This window comes from Bos taurus, chromosome 27, assembly GCF_002263795.3.
Source record: "Bos taurus isolate L1 Dominette 01449 registration number 42190680 breed Hereford chromosome 27, ARS-UCD2.0, whole genome shotgun sequence".
In the NCBI taxonomy this organism is placed as follows: Eukaryota; Metazoa; Chordata; class Mammalia; order Artiodactyla; family Bovidae; genus Bos; species Bos taurus.
In genome coordinates, this window is record NC_037354.1 from 3,182,210 (window position 1) to 3,208,198 (window position 25,989).

The 25,989-nt window shown below is 42.0% G+C and overlaps 1 protein-coding gene across 2 annotated transcripts in view; it reads right to left on the reverse strand.

Moving 5' to 3' along the window:
* Window positions 1-25,989, reverse strand: part of CSMD1 (CUB and Sushi multiple domains 1) — a 2,064,317-nt gene that overhangs the window by 1,033,074 nt on the left and 1,005,254 nt on the right. For both annotated transcript variants that reach the window (XM_059882319.1, XM_024986326.2), the window contains exon 5: window positions 8,022-8,229. In XM_059882319.1, the coding sequence (XP_059738302.1) occupies window positions 8,022-8,229 (208 nt within the window). The remainder of the gene's footprint in view (window positions 1-8,021; window positions 8,230-25,989) is intronic.

Genomic DNA, 25,989 nt, shown 5'->3' on the forward strand with positions numbered 1-25,989 from the left:
AGAATGGTGTATCAAAGACAAGACACAGGTTTGAAAGGTTCAGCACAGAAGAAACAAAGCATTTATAATTAAAAGAAAAGGAAGGTTATTTTCTAAAAATAGCCCTTTAAAATTAAATACAGTTTAAAAACAAAAGTGCAGGGTTTTCAGAACATTTTAACTTGAAAATATGAGAACTCTGGAGTCTCTATGGCACTGTTTCTTAGAGCAATAAACACTCCACCAGTTATAGAAATCACTGTATGTTGCAGGCCATGGGCCAAGGGCTTTGCAAACCACCCCTCCTTTGCTCCATTTCACAAGCCTCTGCTGTCTTGTCAGGGCCATTTCCATCTCACAGACACCAGCCTGGGACTTACAGCAGCCCGCTCTGCATCCTCAGGCTTGCAAGTTGCAAAGCTGAGGCCATATCCCTAGACTGAGTAAGGAGGCTTCTCTTAGCTACTATCCCAAGCTGCCTGCTATGGCAAGAGGATAGAGAAACTAGAGGAAACAGGCCCTGCTGCCCCACCCAGATGAGAACGGCTCCACAGGCAGTGGGCTCTGCTCTGAGGACACACAGAGACCGACCTTCTCTCCTAGGAAAGGACCCCGCAATGCGGGGCAAGGCACCAATCCTTGCAGGATGCAGATTCCTTATCCAACCACAAAGGAATCGCTTTAGGAGGTTCCCCAAGTTCCAGATATTCTAAAGCTCATAAGTCACAAAAATAAAAACCTCCTGGTTTTTTAAATAAAAGATGGATTCTAATTGCCATGAAATTAAAAGACGCTTGCTCCTTGGAATAAAAGTTATGACCAACCTAGACAGTATATTAAAAATCAGAGACATTACTTTGCCAACAAAGGTCCATCTAGTCAAGGCTATGGTTTTTCCTGTGGTCATGTATGGATGTGAAAGTTCGACTATAAAGAAAGTTGAGTGCTGAAGAATGGATGCTTTTGAACTGTGGTGTTGGAGCAGCCTCTTGAGAGTCCCCTGGACTGCAAGGAGATCCAACCAGTCCATCCTAAAGGAAATCAGTCCTGAATATTCATTGGGAGGACTGGTGCTGAAGCTGAAACTCCAATACTTTGGCCACCTGATGCGAAGAACTGACTCATTGGAAAAGACCCTGATGCTGGGAAAGATTGAGGGCAGGAGGAGAAGGGGATGGCTGGATGGCATCAGCAACTCACCGAACATGAGTTTGAGTAAACTCTGGGAGCTGGTGATGGACAGGGAGGCCTGGTGTGCTGCAGTCCATGGGGCTGCAAAGAGTCAGACGTAACTGAGCGACTGAACAGAACTGAACTGAGTTGTGTAAAGGGTTTCAAATCAGAATTACTTCAGTGCTTGGCCTTATTAAAGTCCACTGATGGGAAACGTTCATTGTTCCAGCCACTGCTCACAGACAGGACTCTCCGAGCATGCATGCCATGTGCCCGCAGGATGGAACCTGAGCAATAAAGTGGCACATTCTTCAGAGATGCCTTAGATTGCACAAAATTACCTTATTCTCCTAACCAGTGCTCCATGAAAATTAGATGTTCAGAGTTTGAGAGAAACTTTAAATGAAGACATCAAAATGTACAATTGGAAAACCATGACAGACAAATTTGGCTGATTTTAGGAATAAAAGAAAGCTTACAACTATTATCTGAGAATGGATAAAATAGGATTTGCACAACAGACTCTTAAAAGGAAGTATGTTTTTAAAAAGGAAATTTATTTAAAAGTGTTAATTTAATTGTAATTTTGCTTCCTGGACAAAAGACCACATACAAAGAGAGAGGTGAACTGCCAAAAAAAAAAAAAAAAACCCTGACAACAACCAACTAAACAAATAAAAACCACCAACAAAAAACAGGCAATTTGTATTTTGTGAAATGAATTTATATTCCTAAGGGGAAAGTTTTCCCATTGCCTGTAACACCAATAATTTATTCATACCAAGTAAGATTTATCACCTTATCTTACACATGATAGACTGGAAAAAGAAGACTTTAAAAGGAGGATTCTTGTGTCACCACCGGAGATAATAGGGCCAGATCTGGCTTTGGAGTGCCTTAGGCTCCCTGTGGTGTCCAGTGAGGTCAGACAAAACGGCAGTCACTCTGGGACAATTCTGGAGTATAACATGCTTTTATATTTAATAATAAAAAAAATAAAATTATTCCTATTTACTTTTATTATCTTGACTTAAAGACCATATAGGAATATCATCTTGACATATTTAAATAAGTGAAGAATTATGGTCTGGGACTGTCTGTGTTTCAACTGCTGCTCTGCCACCTGGAATCTGTGAGGCTGTGAGGCAAGGCATTTAACCTTCTCTGAGTCCACTGTCTCACCTATGAAATGGGGAAAAGAGTATCTCTAAGCCGTGGTGACTGCTTACACTTGCCTGGTACTTAGCAATACCTGGTGAATATTATTATTCAGTGTAAGTTGTTTTTAGAATAACGTGTTATTCTAAGAAATTTTTAGAGAAAGATATTTTGAGTACAAGAGGGACTTAGGAAAAAGGTTATAATAACAACATGTTATTTATGGCCTCAGGCCTTTGGAGAGCATGCAGAGGTTTCAGAAAAGTAGAAGTTCATAGACTGATTCATATATACACACACATATAAGATATCTGTTTATGTTTTGCTTGTTCCATAGAAAATGCTTAAATACAACATTACAATAGGTCTGTGTAATGTAATTATTATACTTAAATTAAAAATGGAAAACATAAAAAAAAAAAGCAATTATATCAGTTGGTGGTCATGGAACAATGCTCTATGGTCTCTTTCTCCTTCTACCTGAAAAATGCCACCTTTTCCCCCAAAACAACGTGACCAGACTGAACCATGACATGAGGGAGGTCAAGGTTATGGAAACAGAAAGACTAGAAACAGTCACAACTTGGAGACCATGAAAGACACAGAATTCAATGCCACACAGACCCCTAGACTGAGTTCTGGGGCAGAAAAAGGTGCATCCGTGAGTTAGTGTCAGTGTTAACTTCTTGGTTTCCATGACAACGCTACAGGGGTATAAGATGTGACTGTTAGGGGAACCTGGGCTGGGTGGTAAACCAACGGTCTAAGCTGGTTTTGCAGATTCTCCACGAAATGACATTAAAATGAACAGTTAAAAAACAAGATGAGGAGGGAGAGGCCAGGGCTTCCTTTCTGTACAGGCAGCAGGTCAGCCGAGGGACTGATTTTGGGTGTTGATGGCTCTGTGTATGCCTCTATAATCCATCCTCATTAGAAATTAAATAGACACCAAGTCAATTATCAATTAAGTGACAAGCTGGATAAACACTGCAGGTGTTAATTGACCCTTCAAGGGTTCTTCAAAGCTCACTCAGCTTTGCCAGTTCCTTTGAAGTTCTGTTTTGGCTTCAGCAAATCGCTGATTAGATTGATTTAATGGTGAAGTTTTGCCTGGTTAATGGGAACAGAATGAAGTGTAGTTACAAGACTACTTTTTGTCCTCTAACATGTAATCTCACACAGTCCAGACAGGCAAAGGGGTAGGGCCATGTTGCTTAGTGAATAACTAAACTTAAGCTTTAAAAAAAAATCATATGTAACAGATTTTCTATTGATATAAGAAATCAGGGTTAATTTGAGGGAGCTAGGAAGCACTCTTGAGTTTATGATCAGTGTGGTTTTCCAGGGAGGACAGTGGTGTAAAACTCTACGCCCTCCTGGTGGTACTCCTCCCCATGTTCTACCACCTACATGTCCCTTACGTCTTTTAATGTCTGTTCAGCTCAGCAGCCTGGGTGTTCCACGTGGAGGCTGGCTCCTGAACATACACACAAGAGACACAAACATCCGCTAAGGTGAAGACCAAGGTGCATTTAATGGGGCAAAGTGACGGTGTTTGCCGGGGATGGAAAAGGCCAGGCTGGTGGGCAGGGTGGACCATGCTCTGAAAAGTCTTGAATGATCTGTTAAGGCTTCAGCTGGGTTTTATTCCAATCATCGTAGCTCAGTCACTGAAGGTTTTTTAAGAAACTAATGCGTTTAAGTAAGCCTGAGGGCACATCTTAAACACATTCATGAGTTCTTGTTTTTCTTCTTTCTCTACCCCTAGACACACTCACCCCGTCTTGAAACAGGGTAGATAATTATGCCCAGATATGAGTGCATATTTTAAAGATATCAAACACTCTCTTGCTGGTCTTTTGTCAAGACTTTGTGATGTTCCAAATTCTTTTAACCACCATGTCTTAATTTAGAAACCTTAGTAGCTTAAAGCTGAAATAAAATCAATCTTTTGCTTTCCTCTTGATATTTCCAGAATTAGGAGTTAGATTGGATCACTTTAGAAAGTAAGAAGGAATGGTTAGCCTCACTGCTAACCAGGTTTCTGACTTCAGGAAAAATCGTAATTACTGGACCACACTGCAAAGACAACTAGGACGGACGGCTGTCCCTTTAAAGAAGGTATTGAAGGTATAAGAGGCTGACCTGTCTAAACTTAGAATCTAACCAGTTCAAAATGAATCAAGCCTCATCTGATGGAAGCAGAGTGGCTTAGGCTAAAGCGAATGCCGCCCCCCCTCTCTGCCCTCCCCCCTCCCCCCCAACACACCAAGATTAACATATGGACAATTTTGGAACTTTACATCATCCACCACTTTTAGACTGCCTCTGCTGTAGCCATGGCAACCCTTACATAAAACATAGCTGAGTTGGTAACTTCACTCCAAATGAATTGAAAATAAGGCTAATCCTATTATTCTTCTCAACAATTTTCCAAGTAGCTTCTTCTCAGAGTGCCCTTGCTTGTATAGTCTGTCTTTTAAAAATAGATTATTGGAAAATTATATGTGTATGTGCACTCTTTCTACACCCATAGCCATTAGCATGGTCCTGCTGTCATTGACGTGTAACCTTGCACCCGAGATGAAGTACACCCACCTACATGGCTACTTAGTATTTTTCTTGCAGTTAGGGGATGGGTAAATCTTTTAAATATACCAATTTAGAGTCTGACACATGGCAGAGGCTGTCACTCGAAAATTACAGTTAAATAATAGTCTTTTGAAGATAAGTTCTATTATGCGTTTGTATAAATCTGGAAAGGTAACCCAGTGGCTCTGCTTTGTATTGTAAATGTGCCCACGTATGTTTCCGTAGCGATTTCGGAAAACCATGTTTTCCTTTCCTGCCTCCACTGAAGACCATTCTCTTGTAAAGTGGTCCTATGGTCATGTCAAGATATTCCTCTTTGTAATTGTGATAAACACTCAATGTCACCCCAAGAAGCTCTGCTGCCCCTGACTCTACTGACGCACTTGTGTGCTCAGAGGCTTCTCCAGTAGCCCATCTCCCTTAAGGTGGTAGTCTGCTCAAGGCTTTAGGATCCAAACCCCAGTGTCAGTCCTGAAACAGAGGAAAGGGAACTTCCCCAACAGGCCATTAGGCTCAAACCTGGACTGTTCCACTTGGGGGACAGTCTTAGAGTGAAAAGAAGATGTGGTTTGGGTTCAGAGGCCTTCAGACACAGCCTCGCCCCTCACCTGCTCCCTCAGCTTTGCCATCTCCCATCCTTTGTGCCTCTCGGACTCTTCATCAGAAACGGGCAAGGATGTCAACAATGAGTGCACAGGGCTTTGTGCATGCCTACAGGACGGTGCAAGTCATCTCGAGAAGGTAACTGTCAACACAGCCCCATACATGTCTGATGAGGACTATCAGAAGAGAGGAACCACAGTGAACCAACAGGAAACCCCGTTTATTAGACCGGAAGGCACACAGGGCACAAGTCCCACCCAGGGTTTTTCAACAACTGCTCGGGTCCTACCCACTGCTGCTAGATTGCTGTTGAATATGGTGTCCTGGCAAACGCCAAGAGAAAGAGTTCAGAGAGCTGGAAACCATTTCAGTCTGAAGCCAAGCACCAGGAAGACATGGGGCGATTCCTCCAACATTCCCTACATGATAAGGACTGTACCCTGTTGTTTTCAGGCACCCGCATGGCCGCAGCCCCACCTGGCATTTCCGACAGATCACAATGTTAGCACATTCAAGAGCCCATCCACACACACTTTTCTGAGTCTGATATTGAAGGAAGAGGGGACCCGAGTCGGGGAAAGGACTGGTGGAGATAAAACAGAGAGGAGGAAAGGATGCGAGAGAAACCAGCAGGGATGAGAAAAGAAGAAACGGACAAAACCACATCAAGTGAGATCAGTCAGTCCTGCGGTCTGCCTACTGCAGACAAAAGAGACCGAGGGGTCTGCCTGCTCAGGGTGCTCACACTGTGTGGAGGGCCATGAGGACTTCTGCAGGACTCTGCACCACTGTGCTCCGTGTCTCTGCTCAGCATCCCTGTTTCTCTTTCAGACTTGGACATGGACACTCACACTGTAGAGCTTCCTTTCTTGCATAAACAAAGTTTGTTTGGCAAAAGCCAACCTTGACCACGGATGCCATTAATACAACCGTCATCCAATATGCCTCACTTTTGCCTCTCCCCGCTCCCAACCTGACATCACATGCAGGAAATGCCTGAGATCTCTGGAATCTCTCACAAATAAGGCCTTAACGAGGAATGGCTGAATTTCTAAGAATGTGTCACCATATATTTTTGCATTGCAATGGTTTTCTGAATAAAACAAGGTGATTTTAGATCCAGGAGAGTGTTGCATCACTGAACCTCTTACACTGATGGACAGAGAAAGGCACTCAGTAGATGTTGAATGAATTAATTTAAAACAGTACAGCTCATTTAGTACAGCTTCTTTTTATATAAGCAGTTAAATGATTTGTTCAAGGTCACAGTGATGATTTGTGACAGAACTTGGAGCAGAATCCAGGACACCCAACTTTCAGTTTGGTATCAGGTTCCATGAGCTCTGACGGTACAAGAAGCTACACAGATAATAACATAATCAATCTTTGAGTCTTAAAACTTAAATTGTATAACATCAAATAAGCGAAAGGGTAACCCTGCTCAATCTAAAAGTATTGCTCAGATGAATGAAGCGGAAAACAAATATCACAGAGGCAGTGGTTATTTTTCTCTTAATTGAAGTAACATTTAACATAAGGACAATAAAATTAATGAAAGGAAATAACCGTCTATAAATACAAATTCTCTGCGTTGAATGTTGAGTCTTGGAAAATAAAGTAAAATTCAGTGTTGATAATTGGTGTAAAAACAGGTGGTCTAACTTATGACATTTGTCAGGTTTGATATTTTTATCCTTCAGTCTTTGTACTGAAATGCAAACTTAAACCCATAGAGATGTTCAAAATCACTCATTTCATCCCCTCCACCAATGCATCAAGAGCCAATATTTCCTCCATTCCAACTTATTTTGAACTTACAGTGGAGTTTCCTTGTTGAAGACCTGAAATAGGTAGCAGTTGCAGTTCTTAAAATGCTAAGAAATTAAAACATTAAACAAGACCAAAAAAATCCAGTTCAACTCATATCAATTGACTTAATTTTATGTATATTTTACATCTTTAAACATCTATTCTTCAGTTGTATTATGAACACAGCAAAGTCTGCTCATGCAAGAAACACCATAAACCAGAGGCTATTATAGTGGATTTGATTGGGTTTTCTCCTGTCACCACCAGCACTCACGCCAGGGAACTGATCAGATAACCAGCATTATGTATGCATCAGATGAGCATTTATGGTTCTCTTGTGACCTGCACAGGTTAGTCACATGGTCTCCACAGAGGAAAAGATGTACATAATCACATATTTACAGCACAGGCGACAAATGACTGGTATCACGACATTTTAAAATCACCACCATCTAAAAATATCTGTTGACACTGAATCAACTCCAGACCAAATCCAAAACTAGCTCAGCTCACTTAGCTGCCTCTCCTGTGTAGCTTCATAGGAGCCCAAACTGAGGCAAATTCCAGTGTCCAGGACCAGACAACTTCTCTAGCTCCAAAACCAGCAAGAAACATCCCAGAAGCTCTGACAAATCATTCACCCTATAGGTTACATTGTAGCAGCCAGAAGAGCAGGGCAAGAAAGATGTCTCTCGTCCAGCACTCACCATATGGACGGTGCTTCTGTCCCGCTGATCTCTAAGAAGTCGTATCCTTCTTCGAGCTGGAAATCAGTGAAGACCAGTGCGATGGTGTCCCCGGGCTCTGCGAGGATGGTCCACGTGCAGTCGGCATTGTTCTCATACTCAGAAGGGAAGTGGGGGCTGGAGATGCTGCTGCTCGTTCCCCGCAAGGTTCCTCCGCAGGCCCCCTCGGCTGCAAGGGGCAGAAGAGAGAAAGCACATTTAAAAGTGGCTTCAGACACAAGTACCTCCATCAAGCACCACTTTTCATGGGTGGCAAATATTTTCTGAATCCAAAATCGTGACACACAATCGGAAAGAGGGTTTCTTTCTTCTGATTTGTTAGTTTAGTTCTATGGAAAGATGTAACAGTATACCAATTATATTGCCTTGTGAACTGAACTACCACTAAAAAAAGAAGTGAAATTATGTCTTTTCTAAGATCTGTGATGTGCAGTTATTATACACCTGACGTTCACAGGTGGCTCAACCTTATTCTCAAAGGAAGACAGAAACAAGTTGGCAACATTTTGAGTCTTAAAAGTACCTAGCCATCTTTGCTTCATTTTCTGTGAGCTGGCTGTGAAAACACAGTGATCTTAAAAGAAGTATCCACCCTAATCTTTACATCAGATAGAGTTTGGAATGTGCACTTGGCTTTGAATTTCAGAGAAGTCCTTGAATAAGATGAAAACAGAGAGGCGCCAATATCATAAAATGATTCTGAGTAGGAAACAGCTACATGAAAACTTAAAATGGATAATCAAGGAAAAGTGACAAGGAAAGGATCAGTAAGGTAAAATATAAAACACTGAGGATACAAATTAGCATTGGAATAAATACTCTTCTGAAGAGAAATGGATCTTGTAAATTTTTCCACATAGTAAAAAAATAGAAGTTATTCAATTTATATAATCATCTAATACAAAATGTTATGTATATAGTAAACTGTATATATAGGGCAGCCAAATATTTGTAAGACAACATTTTTTTGAAGACACTGTAACTACTGTTCCTTCCACTCTTTCTTCCCATTTTTTTCTCTCATTTCTCCCTTCCACTCTCCCTCCCTTCTTTCCTATCACATAATCCTAGCAAAGAGTATACCCTAGGCTGTCTGTGTCTGCAGACTCTATATCCATTTTGTTGTTGTTCAGTCACTCAGTTATGTCTGACTTTTTGTGACCCCATGGACTGTAGCATGCAAGGCTTCCCTGTCCTTCACCATCTCCCGGAGTTTGCTCAGACTCATGTCTATTGAGTTGATGATGCCATCCAACCATTTCATCCTCTGTAGCCCCCTTCTCCTCCTGCCCTCAAACTTTCTCAGCATCCTGCTCATTCCTAATGAGTTTGCTCTTGCATCCATAAATTCTACCAACAGCAGATGGAAAACATACAAAAAATATTCCTAGAAAGTTCCAAACAGTAAAACTTAAGTTTGTTGCATGCTGACAACTATTTACATAGCATTTTCATTGTATTAGGTATTACAAATATTCTACAAATAATTTAAATTATATGAGAAGATGTGTGTGGAGTTTACATACATATATTACTATGCCATTTTTTATAAGGGGCTTGAGTAACCAAGAAAAGTTCCAGACTTCCAGAAAAGGATCTTCTTCTGCTTTATGGACTATGCCAAAGCCTTTGACTGTGTGGCTCACAATAAACTGTGGAAAAAGAGACAGGAATATCAGACCACCTGACCTGCCTCTTGAGAAACCTATAGGCAGGTCAGGAAGCAACAGTTAGAACTGGACATGGAACAACAGACTGGTTCCAAATAGGAAAAGGAGTATGTCAAGGCTGTATATTGTCACCCTGCTTATTTAACTTATATGCAGAGTACCTCATGAGAAACTTTGGGCTGGAAGAAGCACAAGCTGGAATCAAGGCTGCCAGGAGAAATATCAATAACCTCAGATATGCAGATGACATCACCCTTATGGCAGAAAGTGAAGAAGAATTAAAGAGCCTCTTGATGAAAGTGAAAGAGGAGAATGAAAAAGTTGGCTTAAAGCTCAACATTCAGAAAACTAAGATCATGGCATCCGGTCCCATCACTTCATGGCAAATAGGTGGGGAAACAGTGGAAACAGTGGCTGACTTTGTTTTTGGGGGGCTCCAAAATCACTGCAGATGGTGATTGCAGCCATGAAATTAAAAGACGCTTACTCCTTGGAAGGAAAGTTATGACCAACCTAGATAGCATATTAAAAAGCAGAGACATTACTTTGCCAACAAAAGTCCATCTAGTCAAAGATATGGTTTTTCCAGTAGTCATGTATGGATGTGAGAGTTGGACTATAAAGAAAGCTGAGCACCAAGGAATTGATGCTTTTTAACTTTGGCATTGGAGAAGACTCTTGAGAGTCCCTTGGACTGCAAGGAGATCCAACCAGTCCATTCTAAAGGAAATCAGTCCTGAATATTCATTGGAAGGACTGATGTTGAAGCTGAAACTCCAATACTTTGGCCACCTGATGCGAAGAGCTGACTCATTTGAAAAGACCCTGATGCTGGGAAAGATTGAAGATGTGAGGAGAAGGGAACAACAGAGGATGAGATGGCTGGATGGCATCACCGACTCAATGGACATGAGTTTGAGTGAACTACATGCGTTGGTGATGGACGGGGAGGCCTGGTGTGCTACAGTCCATGGGATCCCAGAGCTGGATGCAACTGAGCAACTGAACTGAACTGAGTATCCAAAGATTTTGTGGCCTGCTGGGGACCCTGGAGTCCATATGTGACAATTGTGTTGTCCCAGCCCCAGGGACTCGGCACTAATCGTCCTGTCCGATACCCCACATCCAGGGCCTCCATGTCTGTCCCTTGGCCCCTTCCTGGGTTCAACATCCTGCCCTCTCTCATCCACCTTGTCTTGCTCCCTGTCTCCTCAGCCTGCTGTGCCCCATTTCTTAGCCCTTTGCTCAGGACAAAGCATTGGGCGACAAGTTTTATGAGCCTGGCTGTGCTCAGGGATTCGCCTGGGCCTCATAGGTGGTCTGGAACTCAGCAAAGTCCCCTCTCTTCCTTCCTCATGCACAGGAATCAACATTTCCTGTACTTGAATCAGTTACACGGACCCTCCACTCAGCCATCTTCAGTAGGAGGAATGGGCCTATAATAATATACCTATGGGCTTAGGATAACATCCAACTTTATCATTTCAAAGAGTAAAAGCAGGAAAGTAAGCTAATTTAGTTATAGTACTATGAGGTATTTTCAAATATAAAGTTCTAAAAAATATAATATTTTATTAAAAACTGCAGCAAGCTTGTAAGAAGAAAGTTTCATTGTGGTAGCAACACAGAAGGGGTTCAGTTGAGTGTTTGTTTAGCTCTGTTTGTTTTCAGCAAATAGCTGAGCCACAAGTCCAGAAATGTTCTTTTTATCAGCAGAGCAGCAGGGAAATTTCAAGAAGAAATAAAGTCAAGGCAGGCAGACAAAGCATAATAATCAAAGTAAAACATTAAGAAATGGGGATTATGGACAAGCTTCTTGGAAACTGAAGAGTTATTTCAAGCTCCATAAACATTTAATGTAAACTTAGAAATCACATACACCTGGGGCAGATTCATGTTGATATATGGCAAAACCAATACAATATTGTAAAATAATTAGCCTCTAGTTAAAATAAATAAATTTAAATTAAAAAAGTAAACTATTAAAAAATAACTATTAAAATAAACTAGATAATTCTGGCCAATATTTGTATATTATAGTTTTATATCAATATAATGTAAGTTTCTTTTTTTTATCCCTGGATTTTAATAGTAGAACAAATGTACCAAAAAATTTACCTTAATATTAATTCTGCTAAATACAGAGAAATTTTTTTTTTTTTTTGTCTAGAAGCTGAAAAATTGGGGGAGGGTATCTACTTAAGTAAGTGTTATTTACAATTACATCATATCCCCACACACACTTTTTTTTTTTTTAATACTTTATGCAGAAAGAAAATGAAGTTAGGTTTGAAACTGCCAGGTAAATACTTGACTATAAAAATTAGCACCCAAAATGTTTCCTAATAAGATGCTGAATATCAATATTGAGTCCCTTCACTCCATATAGTAAAACCTATGCTCCTGGGACAGCCACATGAAGGGGTCAGAGGGCACAAGTGGAAAAATGGAGTCAAGGAGTCTAATCCTGCAGCAACTATCAGAGCAATTATTTCTTTAAATCCGTTTCCTATATTGAGTTTTCACAAAATCTTGCATTTGGAAAAAAAAAAAAATCCACAGCTTAAAAGAGTTTGAATGCCATCAAGTTAATCCAAGAAGAAGATAAGGTTTTTAATAAAAGATGTGTTTGAATGTACTGATTTCTGTAAGTGGGGAAGATAATTCTAACTGTAAGCAGAAATCAGAGTGCACTATGTCCCCTAAGGAATTTCACAACTTTTAAAAAGTTTCAACCCAAACTGTAAAAGTATTATAAGCTTTGCTTGGGTATCAGTGTTGTTAGGAATTTAACTTTATGGCATGATTCAAAATACAGAATAAAACATTATTTAGAGACATACTTTGCCATATTTATCATAAAGAAAAATAGAAACCAACTAAATGTTTAACAACAGATAAATCGTTAAATAAATTACAATGCAACCAAACCATGTGGTGGTTACCAAGCATCTGTCACACTGCTTCAGCAAACCCCTGACTCACAATATTAAATTTATAAAATGCAGAGTATACCCTGCATAATTGTTGGGAGCCGGCGTGAGGACCTCCACCCATGGCAAAGGTCATGAGGAAGGAGGCTCGACATACGCAAAGGCGGGATCGAGCCTCAGGAGTCCCCCTGGAAATCCTCGAGCATCTACCCCCATAACCAGAGCCTGCCTACTTTACTATTTTGTGCTTTCACCTACATCTCTGACCTTATGGGGGGCTGTCCCCCACCACCTTTTTTGGAGAAGGAGTTAACTTAGAGCTCCAGTTAATAAAAACTCCTGGGCGTGACAAGAGTGTTTTAACCTACAAACTCCTCTGATGGTTCTCTAGCCTGCCTGACAGGCTTGTCCGGCCACATGTGATTGCTTACAGCCTCCCAACCATGAGAGGCACGAGATGCTCTAAACCTTCTAAAAACAGGTTCCTTAGAAAAGTTAGAAAACCATTAGTATAAGTATAGTGGGCTGATTAGAAATTGTATTGGTGAAGGGTTTTTCATTTGTTGAGCCAATGTTTGTTGCTAAGTCTCCACATTCCCTGCCCTTACACACATTAATGGATATATAGAAGAAATAAGTATTAACCTTTGATATTAATCACGTTAGACCTTAGGCTAAGTAAATTCTTTCCTTAATTAAAACCCACTACACCCTCACCCTATAGGAATGTAACTTTATCTGGTACCTTCGGAAGGTGGAGTCTTTTTTAAGAATAATCACCCCTGGAGAAATAAGTGTCCTGGTTGACTGACTGCTGTCACAAGGAGAGGGTCATAAATTGTCAGCAGGCCCCCTGGCCAGAAGATGATGTAACACCCCTAAGACCTCTGTATACATTTGTATGAAGCACCTGACTTTGATAAAAGTCAGGACTGCTGACCCCGTGTGACTTTTGCATAACATCTCAGTGTATAAAAGTAGACCATGGAAAATAAAGAATTGGGATCAGTTTCTCGAAATACTGGTCTCCCCATGTCGCTCTCTCTCTCAAACTCTGGCTGAGTCTCCATCTGGAGTGTGGAACCCACCAAGCTTACTAATTTTGCCTGGGCTTCTAAGATCCGACCGGGGAGGCCTCAGTGTCTCCTCTCCTTCGGGAGAACGGAAGGACGCCTGCGGCCTACGTAAGTGGTACAAACTTCTTGTCTTGAAGTTTTATGGGTCTCCCACGTAAACCAAGCTACTCAGCCTCTTTTCTCCACTGAATTTTCCTACTGAGCTATCCTCATTCTATTACTCTTTACATCTCTAATTAATATCTAATTGAAGCTATTGTATCCTGATCCTCGCAGACGCCGTCCTCACTTCGAACGCCCTGGATCAGCCAGGGCTGGACCTCGGCACATAATTTCTTCTCAATTTTAAAAATTGTATAGAAAAATATTCAGCAAAGAAGAAAGATGTGCACACACATTTAAAACGTTCATTTGCTAATACTAGGCAATGTTTTCTAACATGCCTTCCTTAAGGCTGTATAGGATACTGGTACCAGTGCAAGCTTTCAAGTTGGCTGCCTGGATTGGAATCTGAGTTTTTGCCCCCTTATATAACAAGTTCTCTTCTCTGGGCCTCAGTGTGGCTATTTATAAATAAAGATAGTAAGGATGTCACACAATCAAAGGCATGTTTCTTCCAGTAGTATGGATGTGAGAGTTGGGCCATAAAGAAGGTTGATTGCTGAATAACTGATACTTTTGAACTGTGGTGTTGGAGAAGATTCTTGAGAGTCCCTTGGACTGCAAGGAGATCAGAGAAGTAAATCCTAAAGGAGATCAGTCCTGAATATTCATTGGAAGGACCAATGCTGAAGCTGAAGCTCCAATACTTTGGCCACCTGATGCAAAGAGTCAATTCACTAGAAAGAGTCTGATGCTGGGAAACATTGAGGGCAGAAGGGAAAAGAAGCAACAGAGGATGAGGTGGTTGGATGGCAAAATTGACTCAGTGGACAAGAGTTTGAAAAAACTATAGGAGACAGTGAAGGACAGGGAAGCCTGGTGTGCTGCAGTCCATGGGGTTGCAAAGAGTTGGACATGACTTCATGACTGAACAACAACAACAATTTGTAGAGTGGTTGTGAAGGTTAAATAGATCAATAACTGTAAAGTGCTCAAAATATTGCAGGCAAATACTAATGATCCATAAAAATGGCTATTTGTATTTTCTCCAACTTAGCATGCAGTCATTGCTTAAAAAAAAAAAAAAAATTCTCAGTCATGTCCAATTCTTTGTGACCTCATGGACTGTAGCCCACCAGGCTCCTCCATCTGTGGAATTTTCTAGGCAAGAGTACTGGAGTGGGTTGCCATTTCCTTTTCCAGGGGATCTTCCCGACCCGGGGAAGTCATCACTTAATGACAGGTTATTTACTTCTTTTGATCATTTTTACCACTGCTTTGAGTAAGACTGTTCTCCAAGATCTACACACCACTTTCACCAGGAGTTTAGCAGCTGCCACAAGGGGACAAGAGGGTCACAGAGTCCGGTGGTCGGAAGGCAGCCCCCTTCCCGAGGATTCCACTCCTCTGGAGGGCTGGAATGAATGGGTCCCAGATCTAATGCTACTGTTTCTGCAGCCTCATCACCTGTGTTATACGTGAGACCATTGATGGACCGTTCCCTTCCATCCTTCATCCTTGGGTACTGAAGACACTGTGAGAAGTACTGGTTTGAGGTCACCCCACCTCCCCTCAAAGATTAACACAGCTCATGTGAATGGTTCCTTCCTCTCGCCCAAGCTCCTATCAGCAAAATTTCCCACATCTCAACCACTTCTGGGGTACAACCCCCACTTCTTTACACTCATGGAAACCAGATGTCTTTTCAGGATGCTGCATCATGAAATCCTCCCTAAGGTCTGAGTTTTGTAACCACGTCCTGAATGCCACTGTCCTGGACTACATGCTCACAGACATGCACTTCATTGCGGACCACTTTTGTTCTTTCCTCCCTGAAGTGCTCCAGTTGGGAGTCTCTCATCCTCAGAATCTAGCACCTTCTTCCTTGGAGTCATCGACACAATCCCTGGGGCAGCTTCACCAGTCCTTGCAGATTTTTACTTCTGGTTCACTTTCAGTGTCTCCAACGCTACATCTGACTTGCTTCTCACTGAGTTCAGTATCAAGCTAGACTATCTTCTGAACACTGGCCTCTTGGTTCCCTTGTCCCTCTTCCAGCAACCCAGTTCCAAGGCAGGCCTTCATCCCCACCTTCATCTTCCACCTCCTCAAAAGCAATACATGATCATTTTCCAGCAGCAAAGGGGGCTGCCCCAATTTCAGACCTCCACTCTCTACATTTCCAGGTCACGTCCTCAAATACCTTCACTCCAATCACTCTTGGACCCCGATGAGCCAACACTCCCCGATCTTTCCACTTTCTCACTTCCTTCCCTCATGCCCTCTTGTCTCCATGTCTCCCCCTGCCATCCTCAGGTTTTTCGGCCTTCATTTCAATCACTCCCTTGTGTTTGCCATCATGCTGCTGTCCGCACCTTAGATTCAAATTGGACCAAATCCATATGGACTCCCAAGGTAAATGTGGCTGCAGAAAAAACCCAAATAGACATGCAGTGATGGGCCAACCACATCCGACCCGGCTTTTAATGATGACATCCCTGCTCTGTTCCCCACATCCATTCTCCACTGGGAGGAACAGTCTTCTGTTGGGAGGAAGGGCCATTTTGTACCCTCTTCCTCCTCCTGCCAGCATCTCCTGCTGCATCCTTAACGTGATTTTGTTTCCTATTTCCCTAAGAAAATAGAAGCGATTGAAAGAGAAATTTTATGACCTATTGACACCATGTATGATCACCTATTTGCATTTCTGCCCACAAAATGTCCTCCCTGGAGGACAGGTAAATGCTCAGCCTACAGTTTACACCTATACCTGTGCTGTTGCTCTGATCTAAGCCAAATCCCTCAACAAATGATCATTTACTCTTTTGATTGGAGAGCTGCTCTCAGCATACATAGCTTAGTCACTAAGCCATGTCCAACTCTTTGCAGCCCCATGGACTGTAGCCTGCCAGGTTCCTCTGTACATGGGATTCACCAGGGAAGAATGCTGTAGAGGGTTGCCATTTCCTTCTCCAGGGGATTTTCCTGACTGAGGGATCAGACCCATATCTCCTGTTCTCCTGCACTGCAGGTGGATTCTTTACCACTAGCACCACCTGGGAAGCCCCATAAAAACATGTTATAATACATCCCATTCAAAAAAAGTTATCATTTTTTTTTAGGTAACTCTTTTGTTTAAGTAACTCTTTTAAAAGATACATACTCCTTGGAAGGAAAGTTATGACTAACCTAAAGAGCATATTAAAAAGCAGAGACATTACTTTGCCAACAAAGGTCCATCTAGCCAAGGCTATGGTTTTTCCAGTGGTCATGTATGGATGTGAGAGTTGTACTAGAAAGAAAGCTGAGCCCTGAAGAATTGATGGTTTTGAACTGTGGTGTTGGAGAAGACTCTTGAGAGTCCCTTGGACTGCAAGGAGGTCCAACCAGTCCATCCTAAAGGAGATCAGTCCCGGGTGTTCATTGGAAGGACTGGTATTGAAGCTCAAACTCCAATACTTTGGCCACCTGATGCGAAGAGCTGACTCATTAGAAAAGACCCTGATGCTGGGAAAGATTGAGGGCAGGAGGAGAAGGGGATGACAGAGGATGAGATGGCTGAATGGGATCAGCAACTTGATGGACATGAGTTTGGATAAACTCTGGGAGTTGGTGGTGGACAGGGAGGCCTGGCGTGCTATGGTCCGTGAGGTTGCAAAGAGTCGGACACGACTGAGTGACTGAACTGAACTTTTGTTTCCACATCTATTTCCAGACTCCATATCTACCTTTAGCTTTATTTATAAAAATCCCTTTCCAGAAACACACCTTAAAAATGTCTATAATTGCAATCTTTAGTTTTTTCCCATCCTCAACTGAATCCACCTGAGTCAGGATTCTGTCCTCATTGGTCCACAAGAACCGCTCGTCTCACGTCAGCCACAGCAACAAATCCAAGGGTCAGTTCTCAGTTCTCATCTCATAAAAACTCTCAACAACATCCCACAGTTATCCACGTCATCTTCCGTGAAGTACTTTTTTGTCAATAGACTTGTAAAATTCTTATATCTTGAAATAATTGCAAATTCACAAGAAGTTGCAACCATAGTACAGACTAATCCTGTGTACCCCCCCTCCACTTTCCACCAATGATTACATCTTACATAGGTACAGATAGCATCAAAAAATGATAAAATGTGTACATATGATTTTGCTCACTAGTTCCTTATATACCACAGCCATGGCTGCCTCTAACCTTAAGGGCATGCTTTCTCGGTCCCCTCATTATTTTGATTTCATCTTTCAGTCCTTGGAGAAGGCAATGGCACTCCACTCCAGTACTCTTGCCTGGAAAATCCCATGGATGGAGGAGCCTGGAAGGCTGCAGTCCATGGGGTCGCTGAGAGTCGGACACGACTGAGCGACTTCACTTTCACTTTTCACTCTCATGCATTGGAGAAGGAAATGGCAACCCACTCCAGTGTTCTTGCCTGGAGAATCCCAGGGACAGGGCATCCTGGTGGGCTGCCGTCTATGGGGTCGCACAGAGTCGGACACGACTGAAGTGACTCAGCAGCAGTCTCATCTAGGCTCAGTTCTACAGATTTAAATAGTGTACATATGTTGACAGTTCTCTAGCTTGAAGGTTGATTTCAGATCTTTCTTGAATTTCACTTTTATGTATCCAACTGCCAACTTGGCATATCCAAATGGATGTCTAAATAGCAGTCCAGATACTAGTTCCCAGATAATATTCTTTTTTTTAATTTAATTTTATTTTTTAACTTTACAATATTGTATTGGTTTTGCTCAGATAATATTCTTAAACTTTATTTTTCCAAGTCAAATTCCACAGCCTTCTCTATTTCAATAAGTGGGAAGCCCATTCTTCCAGTGGCTTAGAAAAAACTGGCATCGTGCATGACTCTCCTGTTTCTCTCATGTTCTGCAACCACTGTGTCATAAAATTCTACTGGCAACTTCTTTAAGCTATATTCTTTTGCTTGATTTTTTGCTTCTTCTAACAGCTTTATTCATAATTGATGAAAACTGAAAGCAACCAAAACATCCTTCAATAGCTTGAAAGTCAAAGTGTGAGTTGCTCAGTCATGTCTGACTCTTTGGGGCCCCATGGACTTTGCCTACCAGGTTCCTCTTTCCATGGGATTCTCCAGACAAGAATACTGAAATGGGTTGCCATTTCTGTTGCATATATAATGGGATATTATTCAGAAATAGACTGAAGAAGGAAATGGTAACCCACGCCAGTATTCTTGCCTGTACAAATCTCATGGACAGAAGAGCCTGGTGGGCTGAACTAAGATGGAGTCGCAAAGAGTTGGACATGACTCAGTGACTAAATAACAAACATCATTCAGAAATATAAGGAAATGAACTGCCAAGTTATGAAGAGACACAATAGCCTTAATGCATACTGTGAAGAGAGAGGCACCTACATGTTGTATAGCTTCAACTATATGACATTCTGAAAAGGTACAACTATAGACAGTAAAAAGATCAGGGTTCATCTAGGGGTTAGGATGGAGAGAGAAATGAACAGCTGGAGCACAAGAGATTGTAAAGGCAGTGGGCCCATTCTACACAACACTGCAGTGGTGGGTAAATGGCATTACACATTTGTCAAAATACATTGCTATTATTTCATCAGTTGTAATCAAAGTACCATACTATTGTAAGATATTAATAATAGGAAAGACTTTGCAGGGGGACAGAAGAACTCATATACAGGAATGCTATTTCCTGCTCGAGTTTTCTATAATCTTAAAACTGGTCTAAAAAATGATGTCTATAAGCTTCTTTTTTTTTTAATGTAATGCTAAATAATCAGAATGAGAGGATAAAAAATGCCCTGAGCCAGAGGCAGGAGGGAATCTGGTAACCATGAAGTCCTCAGAGAAGTCTCCTTGGAAAGCTGACCTTTCTAATCTGTATTCTGAATCCAAATGCATCTTGCAACCTCCACTGCTGCTTGTGTTGTGAAAGTGATGAGTCAGTCAGTCAAGTCTGACTCTTTGCAACCCCATGGACTGTAGCCCTCCAGGCTCTTCTGTCCATGGAATTCTCCAGGCAAGAATACTGGAGTGGGTAGCCATTCCGTTCTCCAGGGGATCTTCCTGACCCAAAGATCAAACCCACATCTCCTGCATTGGCAGGTGGATTCTCTACCATCTGAGCCACGAGGGAAGCCCCACTGCTCCTACTACCTCTCAAAATTGCATCATCTCTCTCCTTGAAGACTGGAGTGGTTTCCAAACAGGTTTCCCCATTCCACCCTTCCCACCACACATTCTTGGCTCAAAAGAGTAGCAGAGTGAGTCTCTTAAATTCAAAATGCAATGACACTGCTTCTCTCACCAAAACCATCTGATGTCTTCCCATACGGCTCTGTATAATGGCCCACAGGGCCCCAGAATCCCTCAGCATCCATCCCCTCTGATCTTTTCTCCCACAACCATGCCACTGTCCACTACACTCCAGCCATACTGGCTTCTGCATTGCTCTTCACTCACCCTGTGGTTGCTCAGGATCAAAGTCCTGGCTGTTTCCTTGATCTCGACCATGCTCTCAACATTCTCATGTCGTTTAATCTCTCACCCCTACAAGGGGTCCAAATATTGCTGTGTTGGCCAAAGATAGTGGTTTCCCAGGACAGGGGACCTCCAGTGCTAACACCAGGACTATCTTAGGCAAACCAAGCAGTAGTCACCGCTCAATCAGAGGGCACTGTCTCAGTGAATGCGTCTGTCAACACTTAAGTAAACAATTATTACAATTGGGTATATGACATATTGATTTGTTTTTACTCATTTTTGTTTTGATTTATGTGGTCGACCTCTACCCATGAGGGCTTCCCTTGTGGCTCAGCTGTTAAAGATCTACCTGAAATGCAGGAGACCTGGGCTCAATCCCTGGGTTGGGAAGATCCCCTGGAGAAGGGAAAGGCTACCCACTCCAGTATTCTGGCCTGGAGAATTCTAGTCCATGGGGTCACAAAGATTTGGACACGACTGAGTGACTTTCACTTCTCCCCACGAAGATATGGCAGTTGGGGCTTTTCTTGTTTTGTTCACTTTGTAGCCCCAGCGAAGAATTTATGTAAGCAGACTACAGCTTATGGGCCGCATGCAGCCTGGTATCTATTATTGTAAATAGACCCCAGGATGCATGTAGAAACACTCATGCCTGTTTGTTTAGGTAGTCACTGGAGACTTCTGCTCTAAAATTACTGACTACAGTAGCTGAAACACAGACCATATGGCTTGAAATACATGAAACATTTACTTTATTGCCCTTGACAGAAAGAGTCTACTGACCTGACTGTTAAATATATCTGACATCTTGTCTGTCCTGCATAAATGTTTCTTAAATGAACAAACACAAATAGACAGCAGGCATAGTCTACTGGAAATAAAAAAAAAAAAAAACTAACTTTGGGGCATCATTTTCATGCTATTAAATCCTCAGCAAATTAAAAGGAAATGCGAACATCAAATCCAAGAGTAATTGTAGTAAAAATATGTGTGGCATGGAAATTTGCTCAGCAAGTTTGCAAAGCATAAATAACATCCCAAGAATTCTTTCCTTAGGAAATAATTAAACAGAAGAAACAAAGGCAATGCTATATATACAGAGACACTAATTATAGCATTATGTGTAGAAGCAAATACTGGAAACACTCATTATGCTCAATTATGGGGAAAAAGAGAACTATTAATTTGTATAATATTGAGGATATTGAGAAGAAAATGCTGTCAATTAAAACTGAAATGTTTATCACTTAATACCAATCTTAAAAATAAAACCAAAATGTACTATGTTCTACGATTTTAGCCTCTGAGAGTTTCAGAGGATGAACTGCTTTCCTTTGGTTTCCACCTTTGTTCCATTCTAGCTTGTCAGCAATAATGATTTCAATAATAATGGCCATTATTGATACTGAGTACTTCCAGCATCTCATTTACTCTTTACCAGTCCCATGAGATTTAAAGCATTAATTGTATTAATCTAGATACACACGTACACACACATATATGCACATATTCCACACTGAATCACTTTGTTGTACACCTGAAACTAACACAACATTGTGAATCAATGCTATTAAACTTAAAAAAAAAAAAAAAGGAGCATGAATCCAATTCAACAGATTCACAGGCAGAGGCTTTGCACACAGCTTGTCCAGGATGTCTTAGCTAGTAAGAAAACAGGGTCCTTGCTAGCAAACACTTCCATCACTGCCCATCACAAGGAATGGCATTTCCTTGGGAAGTATTAATTTGGTCACTAGACAGCTTCAGTCCTACAACCTAAGATGGTATTTACATGAGAAAAAGTCTTGGAAAAATACTGCAACTTGGGCCTCAAAATAACTGGTATACAGGCACTTACGATTATGCTTTAAAATGTTAGATTGCATTCAGAGAGATAATATTACAAAAAAGTGCTTATCAGAAAGCCCTGTAGCCTTGTGAAATGCAAAGCATGCACACCAGATTTACTATAATACCACTGACATATATTTTCAACATTTAAAAACAATTGGTGAGACTTAGGGTTGTTTATTACCTGGTATATATAGATAAGTGCTGAAAACTAAACTCCCCAAAGCTGTCCACACTTAATACAGAGCTGTGTTTCTTAAATGAAGACTATCCCATTCAACCTTATTTTGCAATGCTTGGTCCTGACATGATTAATCATTTAAGATTCATTTTTACAATATTACCTCTGTAACATAACTGATAAAAACACAGCTGTGTTTTAAATATCACAGAGTTTGACACCCACGAAAAAGCATGACTCCTCTCCCTCCCTGCCTCCCTCCGGCTGTATCTTCTCCCAGAGTTTCTCTTCCCCATCAGTGGCACGATGTCTGCAATTAAAAACCTTGAGTGACATTTCATAAGGCACTGGCAAGTGACATGTTGTCGTTTCCAGTCACATTATGTAAGGCTTACCAATTAAAGAAATTTGCAGCTTTAGGCAACTTTACATGAAACATGGCATCCATTATTTAGCATGTTTTATTAAGGGTATTGCTAAGACTTCTCCTGGCACTTTATTTCATGGCATCTCTGCTTGCTATCATTAATTGTTCCAAGGAAATACAACTGTCCTGAAACGGATAAAATCCGTCAACTCTCTAAAACAAGCAAAACAGCTGCCACATCCTGTACTCTTTCAAACTATCACGCAACAGTGACAATGGGTTTTGACACTTTTCAGTGAATATTTATCTTAAATGCATGTGTTGAGACAGAGAGACAAGGTGACAGCCTCAGTGAGTAAATAGCTATAGACTCTGCTAATAATTCGTTTACAGCTATTTTTCAGTGGTTTGCAGGTCATGCTTCTCAACAGAGTGAAATAGAAAAAGCAAACACACCTGTCCTTAACTGCCCCAAGCAGGAGGCGCTGTGTGAGACCTGCCTTTGCACCCACCGTCTCTGCAGCTCTGGACAGCATGCCTCACATCACACAGGCTTAGGTTCCTTACCTGCAAGTTCTGAGGATTAATATTAAACTTGAACACTTCCGGACAGGATAAGATCAACTAATGCACGCCAAGTTCCTAACACAAACCTGCCACAGAGGTGTGTGATCTAAATAAAATGCTGAGCCATGCCTACACTTCCCTGTGGCTTTTCTTGAAATAATTCTTAGTGGGCGAAAAAAGACTCTGCTGGCTGAAAATGGAAAATAAGGAGGGAAGGATGATCAACCAGCCAAGGGTCAGGTGGTTCATTTCCTGCCTCAAGTGTCTAAGTCCACTTCACCTGGAGCCAGAGAACCCCTGGCTGCAGGTACTGGGATCCCCGTGCCCAGCAGCATCCTCTAGGCCTCACCTTTCTGCCCCTAAACAAGGGTTCCTGGGAGGACAAGTTGGGGGTAGGGGGGATTTAGGGCTGCAGTGGAGAGAGGGGAGAGAGGATCAACCGAATGCAAAGAGAGCCTTTTCCAAAAGGAGGACTATCTGGCTGGGAGCAGACCCCTGCCCACCCACCTCCTTTTCTCCAAGACTGACCAACTCTATAAAGAAACAGCTGTAGCCAATCACATCTAGCCTTCAGAGTAAAATATGAGAAAGGTCCTCCAGCCAAGCATCCCTCTGTGGGCGTGAGGCTCCCGTGAGCTGCGCTGATACATCGAGTTCATCTGAGAGCCCCAAGGCTGTGGCTGGTGTCACCCCACAGAGCTCACAGAAAGCCGCCACAGCCGCAGCGTCCACCACAACACGGGGACGGGCGGTCACGTCTCCCTGCTGCTGTTGGCCTGCCTTTGTGCTTCTCCTCTGAGGCTCGTAATCCCCGAGGGGGGCCTGCAGTCCGGCCAGACACCTCCACCCGCACCGCACAAGGAGCAGGCGGAGAAGCGGGAGGGTGCGGGGCCGAGCAACGTCCCTCCCCTGAGGAGAAAACCGGGTGGCACACGGCTTTCCCCGGAGCAGGGACCACGTTCTCCTCTCCCCTTCCCAGGCTCCTCGGGGATCGGGGAATAATTTGTCAGGAGGAAAATATCTGTTTGCTCAATCCCATTTCAAAAATTTGTGCTCCAATGAAAGCATAGGTCTCTTCTTTAAAGAAACCTATTTTTATTCTTTCTTTTAAATTGAAAGGGAACAGGCCGAGCATTGTAGGGACTGATAGAATAAGATCCCAGGTCACAGTTCAGCCTCTCCCACTTACCACTATGTGACCTCATGCCTCTGTGCCCGAAACTCTTTGCATGAAAAACAAGACCAAGGAGGACACCTAACTTGCAGGGATATGAAAGAAAGTGAAAATGTTAGTAGCTCAGTCATGTCTGACTGTTTGTGATCCCATGGACTGTACCCTCCAGGCTTCTCTGTCCGTGGGATTCTCCAGGCAAGAATACTGGAGAGGGTTGCCATTCCCTTCTCCAGGGGATCATCCTGACCCAGGGATTGAACCCAGTTCTCCTGCATTGCTGACAGATTCTTTACCATATGAGAAACCAGGGAAGCCGGGGTCCTGGTGAACATTAAATACAAGATATTTGTAAAGCATTTGAATGATACCTGATGTTCGATTACTGATATAGGTTTAATTGTTATCACATCTTTTTCTTAAAAATCTACATTTTGAATGACCAAGCAGAAATGTCTTATCATTTGATAATTGATACTAACCTATGTATTCCTCTGGGGCTTCCCAGGTGGCACTAGTGGTAAATAGCCCACCTGTCAATGCAGGAGATGGAGGAGACATGGGTTCCATCCCTGGGTTGAGAAGATCCCTTGGAGGAGAGCATGGCAACCACTCAAGTATTCTTGCTTGGAGAATCCCATGGATATAGAAGCCTAGTGGCTTACAGTCCATGGGGTCACAGAAAGTCAGACATGACTGAAGCGACTTGTCTTCTTTTTTTTTAATTAATTTTTTATTGAAGGATAATTGCTTTATAGAACTTTGCTGTTTTATGTCAAACCTTATTAAAAATACTTTGAACCTGATTTATTAGACCCTTAAGAAAAATGAATCTAGATATAATCTCCATCTGACTATTACTACACCTATATTTTCGATACCATCATGCTATTTATATACTCGTATATATCTCCATACATGCTGGATATGTGATTTTTGTCTCATTATTGCAATCCACATAGTTACATGTGAACACAATGGCCTGTTCTGACATAGACTCACCCTTCAGTAGGTGCTCACTCCTTTTCTGAATCTCTATTCATTTTTTCTTCTTAAATGAGCCTGGTAGTCTCTCTTTTTTATTCTAAAGAACTCCAATAAAGCATAAAAAACATTTGCTTAGGAGCCAGTAGCATTAAGACAATTTGGAGAAGGCAATGGCACCCCACTCCAGTACTCTTGCCTGGAAAATCCCATGGATGGAGGAGCCTGGTAGGCTGCAGTCCATGGGGTCGCTAAGAGTCAGGCACGACTAAGCGACTTCACTTTCACTTTTCACTTTCATGCATTGGAGAAGGAAATGGCAACCCACTCCAGTATTCTTGCCTGGAGAATCCCGGGGACAGAGGAGCCTAGTGGGCTGCCGTCTATGGGGTCGCACAGAGTTGGACATGACTGAAGCGACTTAGCAGCAGCAGCAGCATCATATAATTTATATGAATTTACTTTCAATTTTTTTTTCTTGTGATTTGTCTCCAATCACTGAAATCTGAAATCTGAATTTGCTTTCAAGATTGGAA